Source organism: Nicotiana tabacum, chromosome 7 (genome assembly GCF_000715075.1).
Source record: "Nicotiana tabacum cultivar K326 chromosome 7, ASM71507v2, whole genome shotgun sequence".
Taxonomy (NCBI): domain Eukaryota; kingdom Viridiplantae; phylum Streptophyta; class Magnoliopsida; order Solanales; family Solanaceae; genus Nicotiana; species Nicotiana tabacum.
In genome coordinates, this window is record NC_134086.1 from 171,914,341 (window position 1) to 171,927,204 (window position 12,864).

The 12,864-nt window shown below is 34.2% G+C and overlaps 1 protein-coding gene across 1 annotated transcript; it reads right to left on the reverse strand.

Moving 5' to 3' along the window:
- Positions 1 to 468: 468 nt before the first annotated feature.
- On the reverse strand, positions 469 to 5,817 carry LOC107785198 (extra-large guanine nucleotide-binding protein 1). The gene is given in 9 exon segments (XM_016606437.2): positions 469 to 1,155; positions 1,157 to 1,270; positions 1,669 to 1,832; positions 1,943 to 2,184; positions 2,731 to 2,905; positions 3,309 to 3,494; positions 3,586 to 3,690; positions 3,779 to 3,916; positions 4,019 to 5,817. Coding segments are annotated over 9 exon segments (2,283 nt in total). The 5' UTR covers positions 5,138 to 5,817; the 3' UTR covers positions 469 to 1,115.
- Positions 5,818 to 12,864: the final 7,047 nt, after the last annotated feature.

Consider the following 12,864-nt stretch of genomic DNA (forward strand, 5'->3'; position numbering starts at 1 on the left):
ATGTATGGGAATTCATTGGATCGTGAAGTTGCTTCACACCTGGTCATATAGAGGGAATGAAAGGATATATTTTAGGATATTGTAGTTCATGTAAATAGTGGCATACACAGAATTTTGCGTAACCAGTGTCGTAATGGACAAATGAACACTATAATGACAAGAGGTGTTATTTTCTGTTTGTATCTCCAATATTTTCAATTTTATTATCAATATTAAGTGAAAAATTTCGACCAGTTCCGTGATACAGCATATTATAAGGTACATACGCCCCTACATCTAAACATTTATCTATAACAAGAACAATCGATATAGAAGTATGTATAGATGTTCTTATAATGTATCTGAGCTAAGAAATTTGTCATTTAGCATGTGTTTACTCATCATCTCTCATTTCACCCTCTGTCCATCTCTAGTTTGTGAAATTATTTGAAAAAATAAGCGGATGAATTCTATAAATTCCAGTGTACATAGAAGATAAAAATATAGGTATCTCATATAATGAAAAATTCCCTATTACAAGATTGTATCTGCAAATTGCAGAATGGAACCTCATCTCTGTTGCACAAGAAAAATTTACATTTTTATTAGCTACATACGAGAAAAGTGAATTCCTCCTCTAAAAACTATGTACAATGCCACAAGGCAAAGTGGACTCAACAAAAGAATGATAGTAAACTATGTAGTTATGCTGGCATCAAGAGTTGTGCTAGCCTCAGCACTCTCTGTCGTCCAATCGCGCATTACTTTATGCTTTTCTTCATCCCACTTCAGAATTTCCCTACTGTATTTAAGAGCTTCATCAACACTATCAGCCTCCAAAGCAGTTAGCGGTGAGACATACAACTTTCGCTCTGTAATGGAACTATATAATCGTTTGAACTTCATGGCTATGTAATGACAAGCACGTTGAGCCAACGACGGGTTGTTGTTGCTGGTGTTGCTGTTGGGATGACGACTGATCACTGGATTGAATTCCTGAAACCACTCGCATTCAGAAAGTGGAGCCTGTTCGATGATTTCTTCCAGTATGTCAAACTTGTTTAATAGTAAGAGGCAATGTTTCCGGGCAAAAGCTGGATGACTGACGATGTTTTCAAACAGCTTCTTGCTCGCCATCATCTTGTTTGTGCAAACTCCATCGTAGTCCTCCAAATACTCGGTGTACTCCGTCAAGGAAACACAAAAGATAAGAAGGTCAACATCTTCAAACATCTCCAACCACTTGCAGTTTTTCCCTACGCAATTCGCATGCACTCTTATTAGTTGGTACCTGCATTTGCAACAAGATGAGTTGACGGAAGGCATCTCAAATCTCAAACACAATTGTAGATTTTGGGTATGAAACAAAATAGAACTAACTTCTCAAAGCTTGATGATAAACCAAGAATCAAGAAGCCGCTCCTTGAAAAATGTAGAAGTCCTTAACCAACCTCTCAAGTATAAATGACTGCATGCTCATTACTCATCTAATACTGTTGAAAAGTTTGTATAATGAGTGTCATGTATCTGATACACATAACTACCAGATTGTTTCAAGTGATAATAAGCTGTTCCCATTAAATAGGCAGCCATGACAGATCTTTAGCGAACACCTGCCCTATTGTCCTTACGATGTAGCTACCAATAGAAGGTAGGAATTGAAAGATGTAACTTGGAGAGAGAGATTACCTCATCGAGGAAGAATTCTGATCAACGGCCTCCATGTAGCTATGCTGAGATGGATTAGAGAAGGAAAACTCCATGCACGCGACACCATTGGAAGAAGTAATGCCCTCAGCATATAACTTATCCATATCGGAAGGGTTGTAGTCTGCCTTTGAAATCTCAACAGCCTAGCGAGGACATTCATTTCATAAGTTGAAGGTGGCGACAAAAGAACACAAAATCATAGTTCTATCAATCCCTAACTGAGAATGGCGAATAAGGACAAAGAGTAACCTACATGATCTAAGAAATAATTGGCAACTCTTGGAAGCGTTTCTAGCTCATTCCTCCGCTGATATGTGGCTTGAAATGCTTTATGTTTCCACAACTCCTCAACTACAGCTGCGTACTCTCGAGTGGCAGCAGGAAAAATGACCTCCAAATTTCCTAACATCATAGCTTGAAGAAGCCAATCCGAGAAGTTTTTCAGTCTGGGGCTGATGGAATAGATATTCTCATCTTCAATCAGGTCTGGAAGCACTGTTAGCAAAGATTACACTTAGAATCCAGATGTAGAACTCAATTCTTAAGTTCAATATATTAATGCTTGGTGAAATTAAACGATTTCTCAATTGGAACGATAATCTTACAGCAGGGTAATGAGAATAGTTAACTCTTTATACACCATTTTGTGATTAAAAAAAAGTAGCACTTGGTGCAATCATGTGAATGATTTGTGTCTCAGAACTGAAAGAAATAAATCCAGAATAGTATATAACATAACCATAGCAGCACTAAATCAACATATCATCAGTCTTTAAATCGTTGTCATCGATATCTTTAGATTTCCATATATCAGACTTATCAATTCCTCAACAATAGTACAAAAAGCAGTGCAAGCTTAAATGGACAAAGGAAGGGTTCCGAGAAACAGGTGACAGAAGAGAGCAGCAATCATTGTCATGGGTGTGATAAATGATTATACTCCATTAATCACAAGGGCATTTCTTACGAATTAGAGACAAGGGTAATAAAAAGGTCAGTTCATTCGGGAAGTCAGGAACAAAACTGTATAAAATTTGATACCTGAAGGGCCAGGTTCATCAAGCTGTTTTCTCCTCATTTCAAGACGATACTCTTCTTCAAATCTTTCACGCCCTTCGAGGAGTATAGCAATATATCTGTACAAATTGCTTTGGATTGTGTATGTAATATTCTGATGCTCTTCTTCTGAGAAAGGAACGTGATATATAATTTTGGCCTGAAATAGAAACAAAGGCATATCTTATTAACATTTTTTATCTAAATTTATTCACCTTTATATATATTAAGTGATATAAATGCATTTAATCAGAAAACACATATCTTCATTTCATATTACAACTAAAGATGAAATCAAATATATTACTCCTAGCTGGGTTCTTATTAGCATAAGCCAGGAGAAAACTACAAACAGTAATAACCTAACAGTTGCAAGCTTTGACTTCATTAGTAACCACATCGTGCACTCTACTCGTCATCTAGCGTAACTTTTTAAGTAACCAATTTATATATGCGAATCTGAATGAATATTAAGATGCCGAGAAGCTCACTGAGATGAGAATAGTGTTAGACCAGCAAAGAAACATCTTCTGTCTAAGTGACTCGTTCCATCAATACATTACCTGTTTGAACATAGTACTTGTTCCCGATTGATCACAGCCAGCAAGAAGTAGTTTATACAGCTTTGTCTTATCTGCACTGCGCGAGTCACCTACATCCAATCCACTTCCAACTTCTACACCTGATGAATTTGCACACACAGGAGGAGTTGGCAATCTCAAAGCAGAACAAAACAGCTTGTGTGTAGTCTGTAAAAAGATCGCAATTATCAGATAAGACGAGAAAAAAGTAGGTAAACTGGTTAAAAGAAGTGAATGGATGGATGAATAGAAAACCAACCTTTTCCCATAATTTTCCAATCACATTGTTCATACCCTCTTCTTGGCAAGATCCATCAGCACTTAGCCACAAGCAAATGCTTCCTTCACAGTTAATACCTGCCATCTGAAATGATTTGACAACGTGCTAAGAACTCCAACCACGAGTAGAGCATTCATAATTTCAGAAGACTGAATTAGTTTAGAAATCAAACCTTCAACATCAACAGCTCTACTTGTGTAATTTCCCGATTATTTATCACAATATTTGTGTTTCCCTTGCTAGCATCTCTCTTAATTTGATCACCAACATTTAGTTGGGGAGAAATTATCTGCCAAGGCTTGTGTCCTTCCTGTTTTATTAGCCAAAGCAACAAACAAAAAATTATCAGGCAAACAACAGCATTAATGTTTTGATGTTAAAAAAAAAAGGGAGAGTAGGATCTAACACTCACCTTTCCCCAGAATCCAGACACCTTATCATACCAGTACTTCCCCGGTTTCAACTTCTTTGGTGGATGCTCACAGCTTTGCAAATCAACCAACTCTCTAAGGGAAAGATGTTTACCATTTACGATCACGAGATGGGGTGGAAGCTGATTAGATTGACATGACTTTTCCAATTTCACAATCTCATCCATTTGCCATTTACTTAGCAGCCTCTTAAGCATTGTAGAACACTTGCCTAATGAATCCCGTTTTGATTCATTAATACGATAACCAATGCAAGTAATACACTTTCTTCCTTCAGGCATTGCCCCCATTGCTCTCAACACACAATTGATACAATACTTTGCACCACAAACTAAGCATACTTCCTTGTCAGTGAATCGACTGCCTTTATGACACCGGCAACACTTGTTTGAATCACTGCTCACAAATGGCTTTTCGAGAAACATTCCTGGATCCTCATCATCACTGTAAGCAGTAACATCCCTTGATTGAATTTCATGGAAATTTACAACAGTTGTTCTACTACCTTGGTTGACATCAGCTTCATCACCATAATCTGAGGAAAAATCTGAAGAGCTCAAATTTGGCTCATCGGATTCTAAGCCAGCAGGGTTCGGATGATTCTCAAATCTTACTTCTTCATTGCATTCATCTACCAAATCCTCAACATCCGAACTTCCTGAAAGCTCACGGGAGCGATCATGACTGTCAGAAAATCCTAAGGTACCAGAACTTTCAATTCCATCTGATACTCTATAGGCATGATCACTCTCAACATATTCTGATTCTAAGGTAGAGTCCCCATTATCAACATAAACAGAACTTACTACAGAGCCTAAATCTGACTCCTTTGACTTCTGATTCTTGACTAATTGGTGATCACTTTTGACAATTGGTTCAATAACTGGCAGTGATAAATTTCTATTTAACATAGTAGTCGTGGCAACAACTGAGGCAGTCGGAATCCGGTTTACATCAACGGGAACAACCTGAGGAATGTCATAACTAACTGGAGGACCACTATACTCCTCAGCAAAAGAGTAATCTACATCAAATTCTTCATCTTTATCCTCCTTTTTTGAGGAAGTAACAGGGAAAAAACTTTTCAAGATTGCTGCCATATTTGCTAAACCAGTCCTAAATCCTAATCTCAAACTCCCATCAAGCAGAACTTGATTAAAAGACAGAGACTTTCTTTACTCCTAGGTTTCTATCAAAAAAGGGTGCTCAACAGTTCTAATCAGCTGATGATTACACCCCCAGAAAAACTTGTTTCTTGATATAACCAAAAGCCAAAATATCAACTTTCTTGCTCTTTTCTATTTTGGGAAAGGGGGAAAGAGCTTGGAAATGGAAACTGAATGCAAGTGAAAAATACAATACTAATAATTGCAATACAAGGAGTATTGGTCTATAACTTCAGTCTTACCAGTAAATATCTCCTAGGCTTAAAGGGTACTCAAAAGCTGTGTCAAATGATGATTGTAACCCTCAAAATTTGTTTCTTGATAAGAACTTTTTTGGGTTCTTGAGAATGAAAACTGAATGGAAGTGAGAGATAGAAATTACAATAATTACAATATAAGGTGTGTTTGTGGTCTACAACTTAAGTCTTACCAGTAGAAATTCAAGACTGGAGACCACCGAAAAGATTTTGATTCTTTTTTTGGGAAGACTTATGACTGTTTCTCCTTCTCTATTCATGAACTCCCAACAACATTTTTTTCTTGATCAACGCGTTTAGTAAACATTTCCAAGAAAAAATGTCGTAAGAAATTCTTTTTTTAAAAAAAATTACTATGACTGATGGCTGCCTCATTTTGAACTTTGAATTAGTCCAAAACATGGAAACTTCTGTGGCCTTAGGGGGTAGGAAAGAGAGGGGTATTTTTGACAATTGACTTTGAAATTTGGCGCTGTTTCCTAGCATCATGTGAACAAAGACTTGCAGTTTGGAATCTGAAGTAATCAATCCTACGTTAGGTGAAGGACTTTCTTCTTTATTTTTGGCTTTTATCTACAGTTAAATTAAAGTCTGTGTTTAACTAATCAAATAATGGGGTTTTAATTAATTATTAATGTGTTAATCTTTCAGTGTTGAATGTTGATCAAGCAGCAATCACGTCGTTGACCCGGCAGTTAATTAGGAATTAAGTCTTGTTCCTTTTTCTACATTATATGGAGTTAATTACAAGTTCCATCGAGGACAATAAAATTAGAACGATAAAAATATTTAAATTTAATTCCATCGAACCTCTTAACCTCTTAGATTAAGGAATATTACTTCGTTAGTTCGTTATCTTTTTGTGAGATAATATTTTATGCTAGGGTGTACAAAGGAAACCGAAAAATCGCACAAACCCGATAATCTGAGTCAAACCGAGAAAAAAACCCGACTATGAATTGGTTTGATTTGGTTTGGTGTTGGAAAAAAAATCCGACCATAACTGATTTGGTTTGGTTTAACTAAAGAAAGTCAAACCAAAACCAAACTAACCCGACATTACATATATAGAAATTTTAGATATATTTAATATATAAATATACCTATTGTGATGTAATTTATAAATATTTCTTAAAAGATTTCATATTTTTATTTTTTGAGGTATTATTTCAATGTTGGACTTAGAACTTTTAAATGTTCCAATAAGTTTTATAGCCATTAACATTAGTAAATTAAATAGTGCTAATAAAAGCCCAAACCAAAATCAAATCAATATTAATGCTAACAAAAGAAATTTAATTCAATACTACGAACGAGAATATATTGAATATCTATTTTTTGTTTTGCAATAATTTAGATAAAATGCATAACCTATTTTTATTTTTTCTTTAGCGTTTAGCCATGTATTTAATACTCCCTTATTAGTCTACTTATTTTAGCATGGCTTAGTACTCTTAGATTATGTTTATTTTTATTATGGCTTTTTAATTAGCAATATTTATATTACATAATTTTATTGTTGAATATTTTAGGATAATGCCATGACATATCTCATATTTTGTATTATTTTCTTGGAAAATTCTTTATATAGTTGTATTCTGCTAGGACTAAAGAAATATTTTGAGCATAATTTATATGTTTTGTTCTACGAAGATTTTACCGGAAAAAAATCCGAAAAAACTCGAATAACCCGAAAACCCGAGAAAATCTGAGAAAAACCGAGAGTGAAAAACCCGAGTTTTATTGGTTTGGTTTGGTCTTTAGATTTAATAATCCGACACAATTGATTTGGTTTGGTAATTGTAAAATCCGAACCAACCCAACCTATGTACACCCCTATTTTAGATTGTTCAAAATAAATTGAGTCGGGTTAAATCATCTTGATCCGTTTTACAAGAGTTAGAATTCTTTTTTCTCTATTTTGCAATGGTGAAGAAAGCATGAAGCTAATAAGAAACATGGGGACTATTTGCATTCATCACAAGAAAACATATTGACCAAGTTTTATGCATAATGCAAATAATGCCAGATGAAAATTACAAGAATAGTTTACACATACTAGAGTAATCGACACGATATGCCTACTGGAAACACCAATTAATACCATATACAATTAAAATATTTATTTTACCCTGTATACCTACTCTATAGTTGTTCCCCATTTATGAAAATACTATGAGTTTGTTGTTGTTTTGTATACTTACTCTATAAATTTATTTTACCATGTATACCTACTTTATAAATTTATTTTAATTATTCACTATTCCACGGTTTAAGGGATTGTCATCGTATACCTTGGACAATGGAAGCCTTTCTAGAGCTCCAATATAGCCCAATCCAACGGGCTTGGATATTTTGTGAGTTAGAAAAGGATTGGGCCTAATGCATATTTACTTGGAGAAACGATTCGAGATTTTTACATAAATAGCCCGCCAGATTCAATGGTTATTTTTTCTAGCCGATATACGTAAATTACACACTAATTATATATAATTATACACATATTATATATAATTTATATATATATATATTATATATTCGACGATTATTTTTAGTTTAAGGATTAAGTGGACGGCTATTTAGGTTAATTTGGCAAACAAGTCACATGACTCAGAACCCATAGTTGGAACCTTTTCCACACAAACTAATTAACTTTTCTCAACTTCAATCAAATTATGGTTTTAGTAACTTATAACTATGATTTCCTTTTTAGTCTAGCTATAAATGACAAACACCGAATGAACAATAAAGGTCGGTTTGGCTCGGGTAGATTTATAGCGGTAGCCAAGTCCAATTTTTTCTGTCTCCTGAGGAGTTCAAAAAAAAATAAACAATTTAAATAAGAAAAGAAGAATAATAATGCGAGAATAACTACATAATACGTATTAAGTATCATTTAAAAATACTCATACTTATCAGTTTCCCTTCTTCTACCGAAAAGTAAAAGAGTTAGTTGGAATTGAAAATATACTTAAACTGCTGCCAACCAAACAAGGAAATGGAGAGCTAAAGCCAAGGACAATTCAAGCCCAAAACAGTAAAGGAGTCTGATGAAACAAGGAAGGAAAATATAGGGCTTCTGAAGGACGTGAAGCCCAAAACCAAAAATGTTCTCATTCTCCTTTCAATATGTTCGAAGTTTCTTAGATACTTGTGTGTGTGCATGCGTTTTTTTTTAAATGACATTGTATAACCGCTCTTAAAATAATAATTAAAAAGATAAATTACATATACATATTCTGAATGTTATATACAAAAAATATATTTTTTTGGCTACTAAATATAAATAAATTCTGGCGGAGGGTAAAAGTGATAATACCCCTTTTTGGGGATAAAAACTTATCGGTAAAATAACAACTTTAGCATGTTTGCTTTAATAACTCTCACGATCGTTACAAATCCTCTAGAAAATCTTTACATAATAGATGTGAGATAATATATGTCAACTAGAGGGAGGGAGAATTCCAATAATTCAGAAACACAAGATAAATAATTTCAATTTGCATGTATTAAATAATTTTGCTGATGCTTAATTCTCTTGATTAGGTGCGCGTTACGACTTTCTGCTATTGAGTTTGCTAGCTTTGGGGCCAATTTGCAACCGTGGCCCGACAAATTAGACCGAACTATTTAGGAATTTTTACCTCCTATAGCAAATGTTAATACATTATTTATTTTAAATAAATACCATTTAAAAAAAATTATATTCTATAGATACCTTTTAAGGTTTATAACAAAATATTTAATTTTGTTACCTCCTAGCCCTAAGCCACTAAATACGTTAATCAGTTACACTATTTTCTTTCTCTCTCTACTTTGATACATCTCATTCTCTCCCTCATCCCATTAAAATTTCCGATCTCCTCCTCCTTCCACCGATTTTCTTTGTATCCCTTCCCACTTTCCCATCCCTTTGCACCAGCGTGATGTACCTTCCGCCGCCGTTTTTGGTTGGTTTTCCGGTCGCCGAAAAACCTCTTTAAGACCCTCTTTAAAGGATACTGCTTCGTCCGAGTTGTTGCTTTTACAAAGCTCCTTCCCATTGAAGAAATCTTGAAGTAATTGTTGAACTTTGGGAATCCTAGTTGATCCACTGACGAGAACCACATCATGAACACTGCTCTTATCCATCTTGGCATCCCTCAAACACTTCTCCACTGGCTCTATACACTTCCTGAACAAATCCATGTTCAGCTCCTCAAATCTCGCTCTAGTAATAGTCGAGTAAAAATCAATACCTTTATACAAAGAATCAATCTCAATTGTGGTCTGTGTAGTCGATGACAGAGTCCTCTTTGCCCTCTCACAAGCGGTCCTTAACCTCCTCAATGATCCTTCTGCCGCCTTTTTTTAAATTGCAATTTAATGTATCTCGCTGTATTCCATGTATTTTATTGTATTCTCTGTCTTTTTTTCATTGTATTTCAATGTATCCCGTTGTATTCTATGTATTTCATCGTATTCACTGTCTCACTATATGCCATAAATGTATTCATAATTTTTTTTAATTAATATAATTTATGTATTCAGATGTATTATATAATTTCTCTGAAGATTGCTATGTTTTTGGGGTATTTTTTGGTTGAGAATCTTTTATATAACTGAAAAAATAAATTTTGTGTGTTATAATTGATTTTGTTGAGTTATATTAGGAGTCTATTATGTTAATTGATTCACTTTCCGTTTTAAAAACAGTGTAATCCCCTATTTCACGTCGTGAATACAGTCGAATACAATAATTTGTCCAGCTGTAATCCCATGTTTCACTCCATGAATACAGTCAAATACACTCGAATATACAACAACTGATTAGCTGGACTTCCCCAATTCACGTCTATTTTTGCTATTGTATTCATGAATACAATAACTTAAATACATCAAATACATCTTATAATCACATAAAAGGTATATATAATCCGTAATATAACAAATAGTATCTATAGATGACTAATTACTACTAAAAGATAGTACTTTATAAAAATTTCTCAACTATTTATGCAGAGTATTGGACTCGTTCTTGTATGGAACTTAAATCTTTTTTCTTGAAAGTCTTATCAAATAGTTTTGCAATTTTTTATTTTCAAATCATTCACCATACCAAAATTATCGATTGATTTTCTATTAAATCCACTAACAATATAAAAGTGCTCAATCCGATCAAAGTCATTAATGGTGCCAGGGGCAGAGCTAGAAGCTTGAATAAGGGTTCGGCTGAATTCAACAACTTTTGCTCAAACAGTGTATTTATATTAAGATATTCGTTAAATATATGCATTTGAAGTCATCGTTCTAAAATTCAAAACTCATAAAGTCAAAATCCTGGTTCCGTCTCTGAACGATTCCCACCGACCCTTTTCACCGGCTAATTAAAGCTAACAGTTGAAAAATTCGCATCCCTCCTTTCTTCTTTTCTTTTAACTCTTTAATGTGAAATATTTATCACTTTGTATTTCTTATTGACCGACTAATTTAAAATTTGATCACGTTTTTCTCAAAAAATATATTTTAAAATTCTGAAAAACAAGTTGAATTTTATTTTCAAGGGACAACGATATATAGAGCAATATTTTACTCCATCGTTTTTAAACTCATAAAGTGATCCACTTTCTGAGGTAGAATAATTAACCATTAATATTCTCCTAGGCCACATTAAACTAAATTAATCTAGAGAACCAGAAAAGTAGAACTTTGGACTTATTCTTATCAGCATTACTACCTACTTTATCTTTAACTATTCCTTTGCTTTTTTATGTCTACCACTTCTTAAATTTATAAGCTAATAAGTGTAATCTAGGTTCGGCCAACTCTGCAATTTGGTCCATGACTATACTTCTCAACCTCAGGATGTGGAAACAGAAACTTTTACGTAGTACTCCCTAATCCCTTGTATCAATTTAGATGACACATTTCGATTATCGAAAATTAATTTGATTAAATTTTAAAGCTAAATTAAATTAGTTTAATTTTGTATTTTAAAATTAAAATTTAGATATACACGAAAAGTATTACATAAGTTACAGTTTTTCTTATGTCATTATGATAACAAAATATATTTTAAAATATTAGTCAAACTCATGCAGTTTGACTCTCAATAAGCGAAATATGTCATCTAAATTAAAACAGAGGGAGTAATTAACACCAAGATAGTGAAGAAATAAAATAACAACAACCCAGTAAAATCTCACGAATGGATTCTAGGAAGGATAGTGTGTACGCAGACCTTACCCTGCCAGAAGGATAGAGCGTCAAGATGCAAAAGAAATGAAAAGCTGAATTCATCTCTATTAGTTCATTGCTCTCTAACTTTGTTTGTCTGTAATCTTTCACACTTTCACTAAGTGGGGGGACTATCTGTATTGGGAAAAAACTGAATTTACATTGAAGGTGACGTGGCATGACACGAGGACTGGTCAAATGGTCAAAACATGATGATCAGTTAAGAGGCACGAGTGACAACAGATACGGGGAAAGGAAAGCTAAATAGGCACGAGAGGCAATTCGAATAATACAAGCTTCGTACCTATTTAGGTCATTTAAAGCCAAGAGATCACAAGGCATTGAAGACATGAATATGATGACAAAAAGGAGTCCAAATTCAATATTAAATATCCAATACGTTAGAGAATTGATATTAAATAGAAATGATTGTGTAACGTCTTATTTAATGTCATTTATTGCTCATAATTGTCTCATTAAGGCTAAGGTATTACTCCTTTATTTAGGATCAACTATAAAAGGAGGAGGTCGGGTCATTTGTAAGGACAGAGGATACCATCAACATTACATTAAAATACAAACTTATCTACTGCTTATTTGTCATTCTCAAAAAGTCTATTATTTCTTTTTCGTCTCCTGATTATCAGTAGCCCGAATTTCTATTTGTCTTTAACTTTGACCAAAGAATCATATTTTTGGTTAAACAAATTGGTTCTATTACCGGGAAACTGATAATCTTTTCTTTGAAGCTACGTTTTATTCGTCTTTTATCAACATGAACAACAACGACAATAACAATAATAACACATTGGGAAACCATGAAAATCAAATCCATCAAAATCAAGGTGACGTGGTTCCCTCCCTTCCAGATTCACCACGTCAATCTCGTGAAGGCACTCCTGCTACTGAATCCCGTGTTGATCAACAAGAACAATCTGAACACTTTGAAGGAGGTACAAATGAAGCTTTACAAAAGCTAATTGATGCACAGGTCGGCAAAGCTCTTCAGGCTCTAGTTAGTCGATTGTCTGCTACACCACCCACACCAACTCCTAATAATAATACATTGGAGACTTCCCGTTCTGGTCTTGTTAATTCTGGGAATGGAGGAACCACCAGTGAACCACAGGAAGGGGGACCAGGTAATTCAAATAATTCCTATTTGCAAAATTTAATACTAACCTTGCA